Source organism: Tauraco erythrolophus, chromosome 1 (genome assembly GCF_009769465.1).
Source record: "Tauraco erythrolophus isolate bTauEry1 chromosome 1, bTauEry1.pri, whole genome shotgun sequence".
NCBI lineage: Eukaryota > Metazoa > Chordata > Aves > Musophagiformes > Musophagidae > Tauraco > Tauraco erythrolophus.
In genome coordinates, this window is record NC_141465.1 from 59,931,506 (window position 1) to 59,955,679 (window position 24,174).

Consider the following 24,174-nt stretch of genomic DNA (forward strand, 5'->3'; position numbering starts at 1 on the left):
TTACTATGAAAACTGCAGTGTAAAGTTAATCATCTCTTCAATGACTCCAGGGAAAAACTCCATCCTGCTGTCAAAAATTCATCTTTTTTGGAGGATAGATGACTGCAGAGTTAATGCTTATTTTCAGTTAGCTATGAGGATCTATTTAAAGTCCCCATTTAAACATGGAATTCTGTTTTCATACTTAATACAATGTAATTATTTTTTTGCAATATTTTATAATTTTAAAAAAGTCTTCCAGAATCCAGAGTTTAGATTTTCAATGTTTATTATGAATCACATTCACAGTGCAATACAAATTACATAGAAAGCTATACAACAAACATACAAAGACTACATGAAGCACGTACCATTCTGTAATGCATACAATACCTGATTCTTAGGCTAGAAGTGTTCTTAACACTTGTTAACAAGAAATTGAAGTCAAAGATAAATAATTTGATTGATAAACTCCTTCATTATTTAGTTTTTTTATATTAAAACCCCTTTTGGTTGATAAGCAGGCTACCAATGTAAAAAGGGGGAAAAAAAGCAACACTGCTATTTCTATGTAGAAAATTTTTCCACTGTTTCAAGCTTCGATTAATTTTCAATTAATCATCCTGTTGTCCAGCAAAAGTAGTCACAAAAATCAATTCAGCACTTTATTTCCAGAGCAGGTTGATGATATAAAAAATAAACTATAAATGTACATATAATCATGTGTCAGCATATAAGTTTAGAAACATTATATGTAAAAGTTTAGAGACCAAGATGGTCCAATATATGTACTGCTTAGATAAATTACATAATTACAGTTCTGAAGTACATTACACAATTTTAATGTACTGTCCATACCAGAAAAATACATTTACTGTATGCATCTAGAATAATTCCTGCAAATGTTCATTGATGAGTTGCGCTAGTACTTTGGAAACCGATGTAAGATTTTTAGCTGTTTTCACAGCCTCTCCTCACACATTAAAAAAAAAAAAGTCCTGGCTGGCTAAATGCAAATAAGTGGTAATTTTCACTACCAGTCAAATTCTGCTGGCAATTTGATTTTATTTCACTTTGTCAAATAAAAACATTTCACACAAATGACATTTTTCTTACTTTCAGCACACTAACGGTTTAGTGACTTGAGGAGATATTCTTCCTTATTTAATCTATGCATAACTTCAACAAGAGGTCCTAAGGACATATTCTCAATGTATAGTTTAAACTAAGGGCAAAAAAATGACAGCTCAGAACATCTCTTGGGCATAATAGAACTATGAATTTCAGCAGAACAGATTTCATGTGCTAATTCTAAAAAATTAGAGATGTGTTTTTAGCCACCCACTTTTGGAGCTCCAGAGCTGTGAAACGGATGAGTCGAGACTCATTTTCAGTTAAGATGCACAAGATCTTCCCTTTTGACAGATGACCACAATGAGGAAATTATTGCTTTAGCACCTTAACACAGCCCCCATCCGTTCAATGGATTGTAAAGGCTACATAAACTGGCAAGTCACAATTTTAATTAAGAAATTTGGTTTTGTGTGTCTCCATGCACAATATGTTCAAGTATTACAGAGGGCTTGTAAACCTGGACACAAGCTTTAAGTTTGTGTAGAAAAATCAGTAAGGATGTAATATGCAAAAATAAATCAATCACATGATTAATATCTGTATAGATTTGCATTCTAATATGCACTATATAGCAATAAGCATCCTTACTGATCACTATTCAAATGCATCTCCCAAAATGCTAGTAGCACTTCTTTGCTCTGTTTTTAGAAGCAATCCAAAATAAACCCTACAGCAGTGTGTAGTACTTTACCTTACAGCCAAATTTTCAGTACTACTACTGAGCGTAAAACCCTTCTCCTGGGGTCTAGTGAGGAAGAGCTTTTTTAATGCCATCAGAACCCTCCTCCAACTCCTGGTTGCTGTTACGTCCCTTCTAGCAAACAAAAACGGTGCCAGAGATTCATTGCTCTGAGTCCAAGGGAACCTCATGTATATCGCATACATGACGTGGGAATACTGGATGCAGCTTTATTGCCAGACACTGCGAGTGGACCTCAGAGCATCTTCAGCAGAGCACTCGTGCTCAGAATTCACCTCAGAGCAGAAGTGCCTGGTGAGTAATCACTTACCAGAATGCTGTTATGACAAGTCTCAGCATAAATGCTGCTGCAACAACTTTATTCAAAAAAGATGCTGAAGCAGAATAAGCCAGATGCACATTTTGTAAGTCACACACTGATTCTGAAAGCATGCTATATGGAGAATTGATTTCAGACTAGGCTTTCAGAAAAGCCCACGACTTTCCAGCTTCTTCCCTGGACCCCAGTGAAGACAAATTTGCACGTGGGAAAGTTTCGAACAGTGAGTTTCACATAAATGCACTTTCTAAACAATGTGTCTGAGTTACAGATAACAGTTACTACTACATCAAACTTGGATCAGCATTGCACTTTTCAAACATGTCTTATCATTAGATGTTGACAAGAAACATTGAAGTGTCCATAGAAGTTTAGAAATAACTGTAAAAAGTTAGTAGAAAACCTCCATTGTTTCTGGAGTTGAAATGTAAGTTTCAAAAACAACAGACGCGGGGAGCTATGCCATTTACTCCAGTTCAGGTAATACAGTATTAAAACCACCAATAACTTTATAAAAGGGATATATGAGAAATACAAAACCAAATGACAAAACTTCTCAGATACTACAGACATACTCAAGCCAAGTGACGTCCGAGTGCTGAGACAAACTGTACATGAACACCTTCATGTTAAACTTCACATTCCCATCTGCATATCAGCAAAGTTGTAGAAATTGTCTACATCTTGAGACGCTGATGCCTTGCTCTCTGATACAAAAACCTGTTTTATTAACAAGGAGACAGTTATGCATCACTGATAAAGACATTCAAGTAGTCTTTGCTCATTCAGAGCCCGTAATGGTTATTTTTATTTTTGCATTTCATGAAAGGCACAACTCTGTTGGTTTCCACTGTGTTAGAATAGTCCTAAAATTCTCCCAGCCCCAGTGCACCCTTTGTTACCATCACCTGTTCCTAGCAGACATGCTAGCTGCAGTAACCCTAGCCTTCCACTGATGGGAATTAAAAGTTTTGGGCTTGATTATTTAGGTGTCACAGCTTCAACTAGTGTCCATTTAGATTTATTTTGCTTGGTAAAGTCCAACTCTGTCCAGCAGATGGGGGGGAAAACAAACACAAAACCTTAGACTACCATTAAGCTTTCTTTTAACAGAAAGGCAGAGATTGTAAGAAAGACTCTCTTGCACTACATTCCCCCCAGAAACCTTAGCTGCTTCTTTAAATAACTTCTGTTACGTTTGCATTTTGCAAAATTGATCAATGCATGTGAAAGTCCAAGCTCTAGGACAGTCGCCTTCAAAAGCTTTCTGCAAGTCAACTACAAATGCCTCAGGCAACACCCAAGTAGTTCAGTATAACAAAGTGATAAGGCTGTTCAATCTCAACACCTAAGTGACAGCCTAAATCAAAAACTTAAATTGAGTTCTTACTATCTTATATTTTCTATACCTTAAGAAGAATTCATCACTGCCTGAGCACATCAGTGTGAGCACAGCCAACTGAGCTGTTCTGAAGTGCAGTGGGACTGTAGGAATGGGTTATTCCAGATGGCTCTGCTCCTACAGTCACCACTTCTCTGCTTCATCTTAGAATATCACATGAATGTAAAACATAACAGTTCATTGAACTGGCTTACTTTAACTACATTTTAAGATTAATATTTTGTTGACCAGTAAGTTTTCAATAAAAAAAAAAGATCATATCATCACAAAGCAAGTAGTTTCCTACACTGTTGCTTAGATGCATGGTAGACCTCTGTTTGAAGGGACTTGAGAACATCTACCAATTATTTGGCCACAACAGTTGAATACCTTCTTTCAGCATCCTTCCCTACCAGGATATTAAAATTTACATTTTGCAGAGTATTTTATGATTAAGTGATGAGATGGAGGAACAGCACTAGAAAGAACGCCAAAAAAAGTGCAGAAGGTCACACCAGAAAGAATGTCAGTGGTAAGGAGCATAGATGTACCTAGTCCACACAAATAGGAAGTCCGCTTAAATGCATAGCGTAGAGCTCTCCTTGTAACATGTCGTTTCTACCAAACAGCTCAAAAAACTCTAGTGGTGCTACTGCTGAAGAACTTTTCTACCCCCTACTAGAGTATCTAGAGTTGTTTATCAGATTTATTTCAGAAATAAAAACCTGGTGAAATTAAGGTTATTAACAGATTAATTTAATAATTTTTACTTGGTTTTCAAATGCAAATGTAGCCACCTGCTTAAAAGCAGATTATCTCCTGCAAAGTCTTACAGGATACATGTCTTCCTAAGGGCTTTTGTCATTGTTTCTTGATCAAGGATGCCTATAATTCTTTCTGAGCACTATAACAACTCTCACACATAAGGGCAGCCAACAATGAGGTGCAATCATTATCTAGAACATTCCTGAACTTTCTGGTAGTAATGTTACTCCCCAAATTACTTGCAAATCATGTCCCAAGAAAGAAATACATTTTCTAAAAAATATATACTTGTGATATTCAATTATCCAGGGATCCATGCACAAACTCAGTGTTTATCAGATGTTTTGAAGTTACGTTTTATCAAAATAAAGATATATACTTCTCAGGAAGCCTAAAGTTCTGTTTCTTAAAATTCGGCACAGCAAGTATTTAATAAGTGAGGTAGATTTTACTATGGAACCAGGCTGTAAACAGAAGTTTTAAATCCAGATGCAGTAAGCAATTTCACATTTGAAACGGAACCCAAACGCTACAGATCACCTTCAAGAACAATGCTTACTTCACAGCATGAAGAGCACAGTCTGAGGTTTCTCGATGCATCTCAGATCAGAGCATTCATAGTATTATTATAACAGCCACCAGTCATTTAGGTGAGGAAAAGAAAATTTTATTTGTTGCGATAATTAATATCACTTCAGTCTTCGAATAGAGAAAAAGATCTAGAAGAACCAGCGAATTACCTACCCAGTATCAGCTTTGTTCTATATGAAAAAAAAAAAACTAACCACACTAAAAAACACCACTGTAAGCTCCTGCTTAAAGAGGCCATTTTTATGGTAAAATTTGCAGTGATGACCTTTGGGTCACAAGAAAGAATCAGTAATACCGCAACACTGCTCAGACTGTAGTTCAAGTATTTTCCAGACTCAGAGTGCCAAATTAAGGCCAGCTACACATCAGGTTTTGCTGGTACAATAGCAAACACACAAAAAAAAGCAAACATTAGCTGCATTTAAGATGACTTATTGCAAGACGACTGTTTTCCAGAAACTGGCCAGCCTACTTCTGAGTAACTGGTTCGAAAGGAACTGAAAGATAGCAAGGAGCTGTATGGACACTACTTCTCAAAACTTTCTCCAAACCATTGCCATTCAGAGAAATGGGCACAAGCAAAGAGAAGGTGTGGTGTAAAGAAGCTACAGCAAAACAAGCTGATAAATAAAGAAAAATGCCTTTGAAGGAAGGCATTCTGCAATACCCTACACAACAAAAGTAAACCTTGGATATGGGGATTTAGTACTACTGTCTTTCCTAAGGCAATTTTTCTTGTCTCTGACAAGCAACTTGAGTTTTGAGTACAAAAAAACCAAAACAACAAAAAGGATATTCCGATTTTACTATTCAGAAACCTAAAAAGACGGTGCAGTACGTCAATGCTACAGCTTGACCACGAAGCATCCTAGACGTTCTGTAACATTTTCTGCCAATAAAGCAATACACCAGCTTACCTTGGTCCCGCTAAAAACATCATTTATAGTACTTTGACATCCTTCCACAGCACCATCTCCATTGAACTCCAAAGCAACCACTGGACCTAGAAGATAGGTTAATTCAGAATCAATACTACTTTTAAGCTTGGCATTGAAACTGTAGGTTTCTCAACCCATAGGGAATTGCGAAGCTTGCAAGAATCATTTTATGTTTTTTGCTTGAGCAGCCATAAGGCAAGATAAAGAATTAAAAACACTTAACGATAGCTTCAAAGTACAGTGTTATCCGAGAAGAAAATATCTGCAATTCCATGCTCATTTTTGCCGAGACTCTGGCAGGATTCCAGTTTTACTTCGCGAAAGGCAGCAACGGCACAAAAATGCTAAGGAGCGCGGGGCATCATGGAAGTGAGTCAGACTATACTGTTCAAATAGTGAGCCATTTCACAGACATCTGGAGTAGGACTGAGTCATTCAAGCATTTTTGCCTCAGTCCCAAGATAGCAAACTGCCTGATTTTTAGACTTGTTCTCACCCACTATTTGCAGATCCCCTTTCTCTGGTTTCGTTCTGAACACGTTATTTCTTCCCACGTGGGTGCAAAATAGCCCTTAAACTAGACTGTTGTCTGAGGTACAATAACTTTTGTCTCATTCTTGCAATGAGCATCACAGACCTCTTAGGTTACTATGAGAAAAACTGCATGTTGCTACTAAGTTTGGGAGCGTGTACTGAGCTTTAGCATGTAACAGATGGCAAGATGTCAGTACTTCTGCAGGAGGAGACAAAAACCAACTACAGTCAGATCAATAAAAAGGCTTTTGAAATACTCTCACAGTACACCAGTTATAAGCAGAAATTTAACACTCACCTGCTTTATACACATCTATACTGTTTTGCTTAAATATGTGTGCAGAAACAATGAACATCTAGGTGTTTGAGCCGCAATGGTGATAAGTTAGAACCAGTCTAAAATCATGAGCTGCTTTTCACCGCCCCAGACAGATCTGCATGTGCCACTGTTCCTGAGTTATGCGGTTGGACCACTAGAGGGGGGGGGCAGAGCCACAAAATACATGGGGAATAGCTCATTTCTGATGCCTTCAGGCCTTCTGGCTGGTTCAGGGCCTAATTGAGGCTTCCAAAACTCATCTCAACTAGCTTTACACTATGTCCTTGAAACAAATTTCTCCTTCATTCCTCTTTCTTCTCCAGGACTCTCTAGTGACAGCTAGATTTCTATATCGAGAAAGAAAAGAACACAAACTCACCTTTTTCAAGCAGTGGAATGAATTCTGATGCACACTGCTGGAAAACTCTGTGAGCATCCTCTGCCTTCATTGAGACTTCTTTAGTCTGTACCAGCTGAAAGCCTTTGCCAGTCATCTGTTAACAGAGAAAGAATTCATATTAAAAATGCTGCTAAGGCAGAACGTTCAGCTCGAGTATCCAGACTACACTGGAATAGAACATTTTCCCCATACACATTAAGCCACAGAGCAAAGGGACCCTTTTTACTCTTTTCAAAGGCCATTTGCTTCTTCTACATTTCTGTTTATTTTCATTCCATTCATCCAGATTTTCTCCTCTGCCCTAGTGTACCTAGAGGACTAAATGTGAATGTTTTTGTTTTATATTATGGCCCAGGGTTGTGTTTTTCCCCCCACAATCCCTCACAAGCTGAAACTAATGGGATTTAAAAGCATTCAGCATCTGGAGTCAAGCAGTTAGCTCTCATTAGTCTGCAATAGTTCAGTCAAGCGTTAGCTTAAACTCTCATCTATCCACTGCTGAAGTTTTCAATTTTAGAAAAAAAAGTTACAAGCTTTCGAACACACACAGCTTTTTACTTCAAACCTAATATGAAACTAGAAGCATGCAGAGAAGGAGCAACTGTATTTGTACTTCCAAAGCATCCATTAATCTACAGAGCAGTAAGATTTCCATAGAATCTCACTAACTAGTCTTTTAGCATCTTAACTCTGATTTCTAAAGAACTACTAACACAGGAGAACACATCTCTTGTCCTGTTTACTGTAGCTATTCCTTCTGCAGAAAAAAAAAACAACCCATAAGTATCATTATCTTCCGTCACTCAAGTAGCTGTTAGTAACTCGGTTCCATAAAAATTCAACATAAATATGGTTGGGAGACAGGGCGGGAGGAGGGAATACCATACAGCTTGCTTTCCTTGTAGTTAAAAACCCAAGAGAAGGAGCTCGGTTGTTCTGTTGATCTTACAACACTGATCAGCAGCTTTTGCAGATCGATCTCTCAAAAGCTGTGGCTCATGAGTACTGGCTCTGCTCTGTCATCCCTGGCACTCCAGGGTGCTAAAGGCAGCCAGCCACTCCCAGATTTTAGTCCCAAGAAAGCCCAAACTCAGCCAAGCTTGGGAGCTGCTGCCTGAAAGGAGGTGGGGGGGAGGTGAGGGGGGGAAGAGAAGCTATTTAAGTAATCAAACACAGCTGATCAGCCTGACAAACACTCTGCCTCTTCCAGAAAAAAAAAAAATCCAATACTGGGTGGCAGGAGGGATGCAATTTAACATGTTATTTTTTTTAAGTCTCTGTTAGTACTGGAAAAACTTTGAGGACAGACTGTTTTGTTAGCTGAGACTTTCAAGGCAATGAGCTAACAAGGTAATTGGCTATATCCCTTTCACAAGCATTGCCAATCACTTACTCTACGTTTGGCCAAGTTCATCAAATCAACTACGCATTTTCTTCAGAACGTAGTGTAGCTTTGGCGTGCCGTAGTGGAAAGCACACTGGAACTATTAGAGGATAGATGTGCCAGTCACAGGATGTCAGCTGCAAGACAACTGTCTGATCAGGCGAGCTCCGGTCTCTTACCTTGCTTTAAGGTTTTAAACAGCGCAGTTGCTTGGTATGGTTAGTAGACAAGTAGAGCCTCTGTGTTCTCCCTTCAGGGAGCACTGGAGGCTATCAGGAGGAAAGTTCAATTAGAAATTCACAAAGCTGAACCAGACAAAGGTCACTTACCTCATCAATTAACTTCCTGGCATTTGCAGTAGTGTAGTCACCAGCAAAAAACATGGCCAAACACGACTCATCGCTGCTTTTCTGTCTCCGCCCTCGAGTTACTGGTATTATGCTCCTCATCGCATCGGTAGAAATTCTGACGGCTTTCAGCTCCTCAGAGCTGGGCAGAGGAACATAATCTTCAACTACAGCGTTTTCAGGCAAAAGGCCCCAGTTGTTTTCTCCTGACACAGGGGTGAAGTCATGGATGTTGCTCCACGTGTTATTGAAGATACTCAGTCCAGCATCTTTAAACTGGAAAGCAAGCTCAGGATAGTAGTACTGGAAACATCCGAATTTCATACCTGTGGAGGCCTCGATAACGGGCTGGGTGGCACAGCACAAGAATACTTCCAGCCTTCTGCAGTCCCGAGTGCGAAACTGCTGGCAGGCCACCACGCATTTACAATCTTTGCAGCCACGGAAAAACACACTGCCTTTTACTGGTCCTAAAAAGATTTGGCAGTTTACACAGTCATCAATAGTGATTGTAGCAGAATGGTCAAATATGTAGATACTACAGTTCTCACAGTCCTGAATGACAAATTGTTGCCCTGCTACTTTTCCAGGCAGTCGACCCACAGTTTCGTCTTTAAGTCCGGAAAAAGTGTAATCTTTGGGGTCAATCTGAAGGAGGAAGAAAAAGAAAAAAAAAGAATGTGAAAGTCTTCACATACAGATCATATTATAATGCTAAATGTCAATTGACTTGCATTAATTGAGGCAACACTGCATCGTACAGGATAACCTGCCAGAAAACTCTTTGAGGAGTGATGAAAGACCAGAAGATCTTTCAGCTAAACTGCTGGAATGCACAGTACAACAACGAATTGAAACTACACTTCTAAGATGCTCCAGGAAAAAAAAAAAACAACCTAACTCTGTCCTCTAATATGGAAAGGGGGGAGCTAGTTTTCTTTTTGGACACTAAACTGGTTCAACAAGGATGATGGTCCCAGGTATCATTGTAATAACTGTAATAAATGAATTGCCCAACATACTGGAAGATTCATAAAGCTGAGATACACAGTATTTCCTTTTCAAGTAGCTTTCTTGGTCATATTTGTCACACCCGAACACATTGCAAGGAAACCTTGATGCTTTCAAGCAGTATCTCCTTTATTATGTTTGCAAACTACAAAGAGCTTGCTTACCTGTGTCACAGCATCATCTTGTTAGCACAAAAATCTCATAGTTGTTAGCACAATAGCTACATAATTGTTTTAGCCACAATCGACAAGCAAACATTGGCAGTGCTGTTTGGGTGCACGTTTACGGACCTCCCCCCCTCCCTGCTGGGGAGGGACCCTTGAGTTCCCCTGGGACTCTCTGCTGTGGAGCCGAGACTGAAGAGCCACATGGCGCCCAGGATGGTATATGATACAGGTAGACAGCATGAATAATACAGCCGGTGCTGTCATAACACCGAAGGAATCAGAGCTGGGTCATTTCCAGATCGTGAGTCTCAAGACAATTACGCTTCCCAGAGCACATTCTACTCTGCCCTCTTGTGAACGCTTATTAAAATAGCACTCAGAAATATGTAAGTACCTGAACTAGTCTAACACAAGACCACTTCACAAACCTGCTATTTGATTATCAGCCTGAGGGTCCTAAAGCTTGCTGCACCATAATCAGTGTTAATGCGTTACAGCAGTTTCTAGATAGCCCATTTATAAGAAATTCCTCCTCCTCTTCCGCATTTCAAACATTCACGTGAGATTTAGAGACCAGAAAAAGGCATAAACCAGGATGTGCTAGCACTAAGTTAGCTCAGCCTAGGTAGCTTTTGTCCAGAACAGCTAATGGAAGCTAAAAGTCTTTACCAACCAATAAAACATACTCTTTTACAGACCACATATCTGACCTCCAAACAGGAAAGGTGGTTTGCAGCTGATGAATTTTCCAAATAAAATGCAAGTTGAGACAATGAAGATGGCTTCCTAGAAATCTCTCCTTTATCATATTTAATACCACTGGTACACACCCAAGAAAGTGAGTTGGAAGAGTTATAAATAAAACTGAGAGGCTCATATGATAAGGGACGCAGCATGGAGACTCAGCCGCAAAGTATGGTTGGGATTCAAACCCTTTAAGGTCTTAAGTTCCATGTAATGTTACATATTTGATCCATATACAAGATATTTATACTCATATTCTCTCATACTTGAGAATATAAGTATCAAAATTGCTTTTGGACACATCCTTCCCAGGCATCTCCTATTTATGTATATACACGTTGGAGTTTTTTTTAATAATCATGGAAGGCTTACTGCCTTCACAACAGGGTCCAGAAGAACAGTTACTTCTCTCAGGAAGGAGAAGTTCAAAGTTTCCAGAACCTACAGCTTTTTTGAAAGTTGACACCTAAGTGTGTCCTTCTAAACCTCTCTGCTCTAAAAAGCCTCTGAAGCAGCACAAGCTCATCCTACACTGCGGCCTTTACAGAGATGTGTGAAACTTCAACTTTGCCTTGCAATTTTGTTTAGGCCTAGGTGAAAAACACTGGTTAATCAGCTAACCCACAACTTACAGACAGTTTCAAATGAGAACACTTGAGAAAGAGTAGTAATTGAGTTTAATGACCAAAAAAAAAAAAAGTCAGCTTATTACCAGATTCAGGAGCTCAATTTTATTTCCCTGAGATGAATTAAGAGTTCTGCTCTGACACAACTCTTACTTCTCAGTTTGTTCACCACACTGGGGAGTTCACCACTTTCATTTAATCTTGCTTTGCAGTTTTCCTTTTAAAGACCAAGAGTATTTATTGACTGACTGGAGGGCCTGAATGAAGTAGATTTGACTCCCTCTCCACACTGGGTTATGGCCCCTGCGAGGAAGGGGTAACCCGACACACTGTAGCAGATCCGAATGTTTCACTTCCCCTAGATAAAAGAAACACGCCAAAGAAAGGAGCATGAAGGCAGAGCTACAATTTTGAGGATACATCCAACAGCTGCTAACATGCTCATCATGGAGTTTCATGCTTACCAGCTCTGAACTCTGCAGCTATCATAAACAGGTTTAATATCAAATCACTGCATTCACCTTCCTTCCCCTGACAGCCAACACTAACTGCTTCTTAGGCTCTGTCTAGGCCATGTAGCAAAAAAGCAGGCTAGGAAGAACAAAAGCAACAGAAGGTGGTAGCATCTGCAGCCTCATATAACCATAACCACAGCTACCTAGATATCTCTGCCTGTTCATCTGGTGCAACTTTTGCTGTAAAATCTGAAGTATGTGGCAGCTCAACAAAAATCAACTGTTTGGTAACTCATCTGTTTATCCTTTGCATTTGAATAAAGCTTAAAAGAACATTGTCCAAATCCACTCATCTCACCCAGACAGATGCTTTACTCTCCATCCCTTAATACATTTTTTAATGTGGGTTGGTTTTTTTGCCCCCCCCCCCCCCTCCTCCCCGAGGCTTGTATAAGTCCAAACGGTGACAGTAGTTACAGAAGCAACTTTCAATGCTTTCAGCTGAATTTTAAAGAGTTTTTGGTGTAGATACGAGCCATGCATTAGTAGATACTGGCACAGCTCAAGAGCTGAAACCTTCCAACAGAAGTGCTACGCACAGGTTCAGGAATTACCCCATAGAGTGACCTAAAATAACCAGATATGATGACAAAAAAAAGTAATCCCTGCTTACACAACATTCTTCCTCCTCAACAGAGGGGTACAGAAATTTCATCTTCAGTTATCAGCAATGACATTGGTGGTAAGTCTGCTACAAAGGACTAGAGGACAAATTGTAAGGAGCAGAGATTTTAAAGAACAAAGAAAGGAGAGAAGAGAGGCAAACAAAAGTTTGTCATGGTTGCTTTGAACTCTGGGAAGTTCTGCTGCAACAAGCGCAAGCTGTATTAAGCAGCTTTCCTTCCTGCCAACACTTGTCTTGCAAGAAGGTCAGAGGCCAGACGTGAAGGCTGCGGATGACGTACATCTCTTTAGCCATCATTATCCAGTTTACTGGCACAAAGACTAGGCAGCTCCCATTTGGAAGAAGACTTAGAAGTACAGGTTACAGTGGTAACTGTGCCTAGAATCACCAAGGATCCCAACAGCTTCTTGAACACTTTCTGGCATGAGTTCATGTCTTAACAAGACTTTTTTACTGGGTACATCAGGAAAAGAGTTTTAGTCAGCAATGATGTGCCACCACAAATATGAGAAGGCACTGCTGTTCTTAATGGATTACTGTTGTAGCCTAGTCACCCGGGTCTAGCCTGCTGAGCAAACAATAATTTGTAAAGTCTTTCTAAATCATTTACACTAAGGTCTTCTCTTTTAAATATCATTCTCAAAAAATCATTCCCTGTCTCTCTAAATTACAACAGAAGGTGGTTCAGCTATGAACTTCATATACAGTTGATGACATACAAGAGTTGGCTGCTGACCCAGTGACATTAAAAGCTGCAGCTATAGGGTAGGCACACAAACTTGAGAGGCTTTACGTGCTATTTTTGTCAGTAGGGGAATTAACAGAAAGGAAACAAGCAAGAAAAGTGCATTCCCAGGCCTAGACACTTCTTCATATTCATACTTGCATGGGATTGGTGCCCTTAAGCACTGAGTTGCAACACCCTCTGGAAACTGTTGAAGTTACTCACCTCTGGCAGATTTCTACATTCTTAGGCAACACGGAAAAGTGGAAAGAGACAACATGTACAGGTTCCAGTCATTAGCACACAATTTTTCATCTTGGAGCATCTCCTATGCACCTTGAGTTTAAATGCAGACAATAACCCAGTTTGAATGCACATTTCATTCTATTCTTCGCAATCTTTCCCTCTCTTCCAGAGTACTTGTAATAGCATAGAATGGTCATTCTCATGCTTTTCTGAGGAACAAACCACTGCCAAATACTGCAGAAAGGAGAAGAGGAAGAAGAAAGGAAGGTACTACACACCTGTATCTGACTTAACTGGAAATACTGTTTAACATGAACCTGCTAACTGTTTCTCGGTTGATAGACTACATTTTGAGAAATATAGCAGTAGTTCATCTGGTGCACTGGGCAGTGTTAAGAGAGATGCACTGGATTTAAGGACAAAAGTATTTCACTGTCTAATTAGAAAAAAAAAAAAGAAAAAAGTTATTTTATTTGTATTCCAAAATAAAATATAAAGTGGCTACCTAAATGAGATCTAGATAGTTCAAGATGTCCACGTCAGCTCAGACCTCTCTAGCAGAATCCTCAAATGTAAGGTAACTAACAAAAGACCATGATTTATGTAGAAAGTTACACCTCTGAGTTTTTTTAAAACTGTCTGAATTTAGCCATCACAGCTCAATATGATAGCTGTGTGTTTCCTGTCAACTAAAGCAGTTAAGTTGCAAGTCAACTGACATAAAACAAAAACTAACTTGTTCTTTCTAAAAGGAAAAATCATCTGGGAAGGAAAGTCTTCTAAGCTTTAAATGCCATTGTGATCATAATTAATCTAATCCTACTTCTTTAAATATGAGACAATAGTAAAGAAGATGATGCAGATTTTTGTGTTTCTTCTGCAGAGAAGGTCACAGCACATGGGTATATCTGCAATCACAAGACACAAAACCCTAGTTCCTGTCTATATGTCCCTTCTATTTTCAAGATGAGCTGATTTTTTGATTCTTCTATTGCAAAATAAGTAACCTTCACACAGTTTTCCAAACCCAAGGGTCAGCAAGCATTATAGAGATCCCATCAGACTTATGACACAATCTAAATTTAATTCATTTTTACATATCTTAAAAACATGGACTTCTGTCCTCACTTAAATGAGGTCATATAGAAATCTGAAAAGTCCCCTCAGATTCACATACATTCCTTAATTTCAATTCAACTATCAGCATCTTATAATATTTTGTATTTGGAGTTTTCTACCACACAGTCCATTTTTGGGACTATTATGCAAGAGTTACATTGTCACTAGGATATTGTCATATTACGCTTTGGCTAAGCCTACACTAACAGGCAGTACCAATACTAATAAATCTTTGCCACCAGAACACAATTAAAATAGACTACACTAACAATGCTGTCTTTCAGAAGCAGAAGAAATAGTTTCACTGGAGGAACTCCTCACGTTCAGAGCTTCTTCCAGCACAACTGTCAGCTACCTGTCACCTCTGTTCACATCCCTAATCAGACAAGCACGCAAACGTCCCTACATTTTTCTGCCTACAGTAAGAGTGTCAGCACGGCATTGGTTTACAGGAAGACAGCTGGAGTCTCTGAGCAGCAAGACTTATCCACCTGTAGGAACATATAGAGGATGGCTTACAAGAACTGTAGGCAATCGCCAAACCTGCTTGCAGAATTGCACTGTATCACCAAATCTGCATCACTGAGTAGTAGAGCCTAAAATTAGAAACGCACCCCCAACCCAAATGGTGCATCGACACATGCTTAATAGTAAGAGGAAACGAACATCAGAAGACCACTAGCACATCTGTTGCCAGAGTTGAGATTTTCTGGGTTCAGAATACAATTCAATGCACTTGATGAACAAAAAGGAGTCTTGATGCCACAAGTTTTCCAACTGACTTCAATCTAACTTCGTGTACAAACACAAATTGTGAAATGAGCAGCTTTAATATATGTGATGTGTCAGAAATGAGCAAGCAATAGACAACAGGATAATGTATCAGGGACAATACTTAAAGCTACTACATTAACACTGACTTAGTACCACTTAATGCAAACTGGGGTCAACAAGTTTAGCAGGCTAAAGCTCAGTATTCCTTTACCTAAGACCAGATGCCTCAGTACTGCTTTCCTGGTTTAATGTACTCAGCATACACCCAAAAGCCCAACGAAAGATAAGGCTGCAAAGAGCAAGTGAAACAGGCTCAAAGGTTAAATAGCTGTTCTTGAGCTGCACAGTACAAAATTAAGCAGCTAATTTGACAGCTTCCGCAGTTCAGTAGCACAGCCCGAACTCACTGATTCTTCTGGTTTCTGAGAGTCTTTTATAGAAAAAGAGGAAGTTCTTGCATGTGCAATACATTACATGCTTTTTTTTTTCCTCTACACAGATAGATCGTTGGTGCTGTAAAAACCTTGCCTGTTAGCTTGAAGCTGCTTCCAGCATGTTAACAGTCATCTCCTTAGCAACAAGGCTGGCTGTTCTCTGAATCAAGTGTTTCTATGTCCTGACTTTCCTCCTGTTAGTTTTAGAAGTTAGCACCTTACAAGCAGATGGAGTAAAAAGTCTCATATATAAGTTGAGCTGTAGCTGATGAATTTGCTTTAAGATTAAATCATATGATTTCAAATGCTCATTTAGTAATGTACTTTGGCACAGAGCTAAGATTTGTTCTTCTACTCTAAAATATGGTTTCAGTACAGCCCTCTCCCTATGAGAATAGTCTCTGTACAAGTAACAGGCTGCCATTCTCCCCTTCTCTCTCTCTCTCTCCAATCCTGCACTGCGAATATCCACTAGTAAGTCAAAACAACAAGCCCAACACAGATCAGTCATCTCCATCCTCAAGGAACTGATTCCTCCAGGCCATACGCATGCTCTCTAGTTCATTTCCATCTAAGCTTGCCTTAATCTACTTGGAAGACTTAAGGAACACCCTAGAGCACCTTGCCAAGTTTAAAAAACAAGTAAACTAAGCACGCAAATAAGTTCACGCATTTTCTTTTCTATACTTGCAAAATATGGCCTAAAGGTTTGGGGATTTTGTTTGTTAAAACCACATCAATTAAGTTTATGGCTTGCTCCGTTTTCTCCTTCCCAACCCAAAGGTGGCTGGAGAGGTGGGGAAATTTCACAGGGCTATGATGTCATGATGTATTTAGGAAGTGAAACTTGCAATGAGGGTGGGAAGAAATATGTTTAATCCAGCACGTAAGTACTTTCCTGCTTGAGACTTCGTGGTTGCCTTCAACAGGTCAGGGAACAGCACTGGGAAGGATTTGTCTTCACCTATCACTTCAGCGACTGATAGGCTAGTTCTAGTACCTCTAGCTTTTTTTTTTTTTTTTTTTAAAAAAAACCCAACCAACACACCCACCCAAAAAACACAACCTAAAGAAGCAAACAAAAAACCAACCACAACCACACAAAGAGGAATAATAAATGTTTTTGACATTCTGTGTCAGAAGTAAGTCCCGACGGTGGACGGACAGACTCACCATCCGCGGTGGCTGTCACAGCCAAGCCGGTGGCCACCACCCGCCTGGATGCGCTGCCCTCGGCGTTCTGCCCCACGGCGGAGCAGCAGCCGCCGCCTCCGGGGCGCAGCCTGACCGGGGACCGACGCTCGCACAGGCGGCAGCCACAGGACCCAGCGCGCCGCCCTCTCCGCTTGCACAATCTGAAACCGCCTGGTAAAATCCTTAGGCTCAATACTTTTTATTTTTTGAATAAACGCACTTGGCCCCACGGACCGGACCGTAACGCCGGCACCGGGGGAGGGTCAGCTTCCTCCCGGGACACACCTCCGGCCCCGCGGCGAGCAGGGGCCCTGCCACGGCTACAGCCCCGCAAAGCCCGGGCAGCAGCGAAGGGCGAGGCGCTGCCCGCCGACACAGCCGATACCCGCGCCCAGCCCCAGCGAGCCCCGGCGGCGGCTGCCCGCGGCTGGGCGGTACCTTGGCTCGCTGGTCCCAGCTGTACTGCGGCGGCGCCTTCTCCTTGCCGGCTGCCGCGTCTTGCCCGGCTCCCCCCGCCGCCGCTGCCGCCTGCTGCTGCTGCTGGCCGCCCTGGGCTGGCTTCCTGCGGCGGGAGAAGAAACACCCCATGGCGCCGCCACCCGCCCGGCCCGCGGGGAGAGACTAGGAGCGCGGGAGCGCGCGCCAGCGCAGCGCCTCGCAGCCCCGCCCCGCCACCCCCGCCCGCTTCCGGTTTCCCCCGGTCTCCCGTGGCGACCGCACTTTCCCCCCCTCCCTCGCCCGGTCCCGCTCTGCCCGTCTCCGGGCGGCCTGGGGAGGTTGGGGAGGTGCCTGCCGACGCGGCCCGTCTGACGCGGGGGAGAGGTGTCCGGCGGGAAAAGGGGGGGGGGGGGGGGGCAGCACACTCCCGGGGCTGAGAGGGCCGGGGGAAAGCGGGAAAACGCGGTTCTCCGGTGACTGCTGTCGCCCGCTCCCCGGTGAGGGCGCCCCCGCACGCCACCCGCAGGAGCGGGCCCGGCTACCCCGGCACCGGGCGCGACCCCTGCGCCGCGGGTCGGAGGCGGACGGTGACCGACCGGGAACCAACAGCTGCCGCCCGTGGGAACCCGTGTCCCGCCCCGAGCCGGGCGCGGGTTCGGCTGCGGAAGCCGAAGGACAACGCCAGGTGCGGCGTGCAACGCTCAGCGGCGCATCCTGCATCCAGCCGCTTTCTGCCGAGGCAGCCCGCGCCGCGGGAAGCGCGTCGCGCTGCGGACGTGTGACGCTGCAGGGATCGGTGCCACGCTCGCGCTGCCGGGAGGATCGCGCCGCGAGAGCCGGCCCTCCCTCGGCTGCTTCCCGCAGGTGTCTCCGAGCACCGGCAGCAAGCGGCAGCCTGAGGACCCGCCGCGTCCTACTGCTTCGTGCCTTCCTTCGCCAATAGCAGAGCTTTTAATGGGGTCTGTGGTTTGGGTGGATTTTTTTCCCCAGAGAAAAAAAAAAAATCACAATTTTTATCAGACTGTCCAAACACTCAAAAGACATTTTCCCCAAGATTTTACAGATTTGATTCCTGAGGGTAGAGGGTGAAGACTTCAGAATTGTCTCTGACACTTTGTTACCCGGTGATGGGTTGACCTTGGCCAGCTGCCCACCCAGCTGCTCGCTCACTGCCCCTCCTCAACGGGACAGGAGGAGAAAAGATGGAAAAGCTTGTGGGTCGAGATAAAGACAAGGAGATCACTCACCAATTACTGTCACAGGCAAAACACACTCAACTTGGGGAAATTTAATTTAATTTTTTGCCAAGCAAATATAGAGTTGGATGGTGAGAAACAAAGACTAAATGAAAACAAGACCTTCCCCCCACCCTACCACTTTCCCTGGATCAGCTTCACCCCTCCATTCCCAACTCCTCTACCTCACCACCCTCACTCCCAAGGAATGTAGAGAAGTTGAGGTATGGGGGCTGCAGTCAGTCCGTAACAGCTCCTCTCTGCTGCTCTTTGTTCCTCTCACTTTCCTCGAGCATGAGTCCTTCCATGGGCTGCAGTCCTTCAAGAACTGCTCCAGCATGGGCTGTCCATGGGACACAGTTCTTTCAGGCCATGTCCCCCTCATCGTGGGATCCTCCACAGGCTGCAAGGAAATCCCTGCTCTAGCACCTGTAGCACCTTTTCTTCTTCTCTCATCTTGCTGTTCACACTGCTGTTTCTCTTTCCTCACTCCTCTCACACCGCTATGCAGCATTTTTGCCCTTTCTTAAATATGTTTTCCCAGAGGTGCCACCAGTGTTGCTGAGGGCTCAACCATGCCCTGTGGTGGATCCATTGGAGATGTCTGGAAGTGCCTGTATCTGGCACGGGGTGGGTCCTGGCCTCTCTTCACAGAGGCCACCCCTGCAGCCCCTTGCTACCAAAACCTGGCCCACCTGTATCCAATATGTACCCACTTAATAAATTTAGATATATTTTACGTAAACTGAATCCTGCTGTAGAAGCAGAAGAGGAAGAAGACAGAAGAAGTCCCAGAAAAGCAGCTGATAAATGCTCTGCCAGTTGAGCAGGCTGAAAGACTTACCTGGCACAAGTCCCCAGGGACAGCAGAAAGAAGGAAGCAGGAGCAATTGGCCAGAAATGGTTGCTAAGGCAGGGGAAGACTGACACCCTTTTTGGCATCAGCTGTACTGCAAAACCTTTCTCCTGGGCAGGTGTGAAGCCTGCTCTAAGCTTTTGGTGCTACTGCCCAAGTCAGCAGCTCAAGCCAGTGCTACCAATGACAACACAGAATACAGTTTTACATCTCAGCTACAATACAAATTTGCTCCATGAGCCATTATTCTGTTTCTTTTCGACTGGCTGACTGGCTGGATCCTGGTCTTGGTCACTGAGTCATTTGTGCACCAGCTTTTTCCACGGTGTGTCCAGCTAGGCCGGCTGGAGACAGCTTGCAACTGTGGAATCTGATACTCTCTCACCTCTTCTAACTCACTCTCTTGAAGTCTAACAGTCCTCCCAGACCACTGTGTAATTTATGCAGATTAGCCAAGTTCTGCAGTCTTTTGGCAAACAGCCTCCTATTTCTGTACATCCATTAAAAAAAAAAAAAAAGGTAGAAAGAATAAAAATAACATTTGATACATTTTTTTTAAAAGCTAAAACTACACTACCAGAATATTGTTACCTCACATTAATGGATTATCTGTTGTAACAGAGGACTTCACAGTCTGTGTGTGTAAAGAGACTTCTACTGAGATGGAGCCAGCTCAACAATAGAAATACCCCATCACTGGTGCCAGTTATGCTTCTCTAAGGCATTTAAATGCAAAAGAAGAAAGTAACTTTTACATTTCTAAAGAGCAAGGCAAACGCAAGTTTCTGAGTTGGGATTTTTCCATACTGCCATGACCAAAATACTTGTCTTGCAAAATCATCACCTCCATATCAGCTACCACTGATCAGGACAGGCCATAGGCTTTGTCTCTCTGTCACAACACAACCTCTCAAGTACCAGGGTGTTTTCCCACACAAAACCACCAGAATATTTATTCCAGACCAAATTCATATGACTTGTGAGCACATGACTTCTTAAGAAATTGCGAATGCCTAGTTCAGTTCTTCATTCTCTATTCATATGCCAGCCAGACTCAACCCTCTTGGCTTGTAAGATTTGATACAATCATAGCCCAAAGTGTAATAATACAAGATTGCAATAATATCATAGTCACTACCAACCGTTATTACACTTACTTTAATTTCAACAAAGTGCTGTAATTAGTGATTTCCCTTATGGGGATGTTGTGAAATATGTCTAATTACAGTCCAATACGGAGCTTTGTGATCCACAGACGGTAGTTTCTAGGTAACTGAAAAATAAAACATTTTCATTCTAAAGCTTATATTCTAAAGGATTTGGTGAATCCTTGCCATATCCGTACCTTCTGGGCACATGCAGCTCACAAGGAATCTTTCAGACCTCCGCTGTCCTTCCCAGGAGAGCAGTGATTCTGTTTCCACAAGAGAGAAGCCCCTCTCAGGCAGACCGGCAAAGCGTGTGCGTGCGCTGTGTCCCTGTATGATCTGGCTTTTGTCCCTACATACCTTTGTAGTGCCTACTTACTTGTAGGTAAGAAGATCCTAACTCCTTTTCCTCCTTCTCGTTTGACACTGTTGTGCACCACCCCAAAGGTGCAGGGAGAGAGCCGTTCTCAGTAAACATCGGGACCTGGAAATCTGCCCAGGTCTTGAACAGGTAGCATAAGGAAGCGAGAGCTCTCTGTGTGCCCATCTGTACTTCTCTGAACACCAGGCAGAATCGCGTTTGCTCTGTGCTGCTGGAAGCTTGCCAAAACGCACGAAGCCAAACTTACACAATCTTCTCCTTAATGAGATTCGTTGTATTCCGTGTGTGTGTCTCTTAAAGCTTGTGAAATGACATCTCTGTGACAAAATCTGAAGGGTGTCCTGTTTAAAGCAGGTTTTTAATCCTGTTGGTTATAGAGAAAACCTTGAAAATATCACCTCTAAGACATGAAAATCAAGACAACAAGACAACTACTTTCTAAAAGCCCATTTCATGTTTTCTATCAGGAAAGGTCATAAATCCCGTACTTGAGATCCTGGCAACTTATCTAGAATAGATATAAAGCTTTTAAAAGGATTTCTAGTTAAGATTAGATTCACCTATATTCATATTGTCATGGTTTGATGTGGAGGGGGGGTGGTTCTGGTGGCAGGAGAGGGGTTTTGCTCCCTGCGACCTCCCCGGTTTTGGAACCGGGTTAGGCTTAGTTCTGGCCACCGGATCAGACTGCCATCCCCCTCGGGGTTGAGCCAATAGGGCGCCTCTGCGAATTGCCCTATTTAAGTCGGGACAAAGGAACCGGAAAAGGTGCTTTGCCCAGGATCGAGCAGAGAAGGGAGGAGGGCACTGCCCCCGCTCCCTGGCTCCCGGCCGGGCAGCTGCCTGCGTCGGGCCGGCGCCGCCCACGGAGAATGGCGGCGGCGGAGCCAGCTGGGGAACTCGGGGGCACCCCACTCCCGGGGTGCCCACTGGGCTGAGTTCACCTGGAGAGGACTGAGATCTGAGAGAAACAGCCGCATCGACAGCAGGTCAGTGAGGATGGAGCGGGAGGAGGTGTGCCGGAGCCGAGTTTCCCCTGCGGCTGATGGTGAGATAGCAGGCGGCCCCCCTGCAACCAGGACGGCCTCGGTGGAGCAGAGACCCACTCGCAGTCCGTGGGGAGAAGATGCCTGAGCCTGAGGATGGTTGTGTTGGGGTGCACGACACGGCAGAGAGGCATCTGGAGTCTGCGTGACGACCCACGCCGGAGCGAGTGGCTACAGCTCCCTAAGTGTCTGAGACTGTGGTAAAGCCCACACCGGAGCAATCTGTGGGGAAGGATTGTTTCCAGTGGGCTGGACTCACTCTGGAGAAGTTTGTGGATTTTTCTTCGTGGGTAGGGGATCCATTGGAGCAGGGGAAAAGGGTGTAAGGACTCCTTCTCCTTTAGGAAAGAAGCAGCAGTAACAGCACGGAATGAACTGACCTGCACTCCCCCAGTCCCTGCCCCCTGTGCTGCTGGGGGGAGGAGGTAGAGCCGGGAGGAAAAGGAAAGGGGGGGGGGGGAAGTTGTCGGTTTTAAGATCTGGTTTTGTTTCTTTCTGTCCTCTCAAGTAATTGTTTTTTTTTTTTTCCCCCTTTGTCCTTCTAAGTAATCATTAATAAACTCTTTTGCTTTGAGAAAAGCCCTGTCTGTTTTGCCCAAGACCATGGTTGGTGGGTGCTCCCTCTGTTCTTGTCTCAACCCTCAGTCCCTTTGTTTTTTTTTCTCTCCTCTCCACTTTACTGGAGAAGGAGAGACTGTGTGAGTTTTAATTGCTGGATCAGCCTAAAACCACGACAATATGAAATTGTTACAGATGAGACAAATTACACCTGACTGTGGCAATTCCTCACCAAGAAGGGTACTTCACTGCTGAGCTCACTCTCCCAGGCTGTGTTTGATACACGTTTAAGATCGAGCTGTTACAGAAACCATCCCTTACCTCCAGCTGCTTATTTAAATCCCCAACCACCTGTGCAGCGGGACAGCACAAATGTTTGTACAGACGTGAGGTAAACTGTATTGAGGAACTGATGAACGTGAAAAACAACCATTTCAATTAGACATCTGTGCATTGGAGTCTCATACAGACACTCTTTTTTTTGCAGAAGCAGATGACAAATATACTGAATAGTATTTTCACACAGCAGCCATCACATACTCTGAGATCACACTGGCCTTTTTTCCGTCTCTCTAGCAGATTCTCTACTGCCGGAGACTCCTGCCAGACTGAACACCGACAGTAGCTAGTCTGGAACTTGAGACCAGGCAGAACAAATAGTGTGGCTAGTTTTGTGCTAATATATACTAGAATCTATTTTGCATTGCTATTGGTGATTTTGACTAATGTCCTCCTGGTTTTCAAGCAATATATGGCTTCCCAGCTTCTTCTTGAATACAGAATTTAGCCCTGGTCACCAGTAACTTTTCTGAACCACAATACTGCTCAACAAGAAGGGAATGGATTTTTGAAGGGAATGGATTTTTTTTTTGTAGCTATTCTCAGCAAAGAGTTTGTAACTGTGATATACACCTTTATTGCCGGGGTTTTTAAAGTGGGAAGAAGGGGCAGTGTGCCTCTGTCCCAGGTTACTATGAACTTACATGCTATGACAAGGAAAACCACAAACAGGAAAACTGAATAGTTCACATTTGCTAACTTGTTTGTTCAGAAATGACCTTCCATATATTCCCAACATAAATTACCTATAAGAAATTGTATCACATCTACGAATCTTCTCTGTTGCTAGTGTTCAGGATAAAGATGAGCAGAGTTCTGTGCAGTACTGAGACACAAACAGAGAGCACATGATTTAAAAGTGCTCTGAAAAAGGCACTACACAGAACTACAAGTAATTTCAGAAGTTTTTTACTGAAGATCTAAATTGTCAATAATTTTAAAAAGGCACAAATTAAATATTGTTGGCCAATTGAATGAAAGAATCATCTGAAAGTAGACCATAAAGTACTTTATCCTATATAGTGGAAATATATATCCTAATTTTAGCATAACGTACAGCACAATGTATGATACAAAAAACATTAATTCTGAGCTTTGCCACAAGCCATCTCTGTGGTAGAAATCCTGTAGCTGAGAGGGTCACAATCTGCTTAAGGGCTGCTAAAGTAGTGTCTCACTTAGTTGAACAGAGCACAATTACA

General features: G+C 42.9%; 1 protein-coding gene across 2 annotated transcripts; it reads right to left on the minus strand.

The window, feature by feature from the left end:
• Window positions 1-1,281: 1,281 nt before the first annotated feature.
• On the minus strand, window positions 1,282-17,558 carry RP2 (RP2 activator of ARL3 GTPase). Of its 2 annotated transcripts, XM_086609760.1 has the most exons (6): window positions 17,499-17,558; window positions 17,409-17,450; window positions 8,774-9,439; window positions 7,040-7,154; window positions 5,787-5,872; window positions 1,282-2,852 (listed from the first exon to the last, which is right to left on the minus strand). In XM_086609760.1, the coding sequence occupies exons 1-6, from the start codon at window positions 17,556-17,558 to the stop codon at window positions 2,769-2,771; spliced, it is 1,053 nt and encodes a 350-aa protein (XP_086465886.1). In that variant the 3' UTR covers window positions 1,282-2,768. The 2 variants fall into 2 exon arrangements, with proteins under 2 accessions (XP_086465886.1, XP_086465879.1); XM_086609753.1 differs by having other exon boundaries at window positions 17,409-17,558.
• Window positions 17,559-24,174: the final 6,616 nt, after the last annotated feature.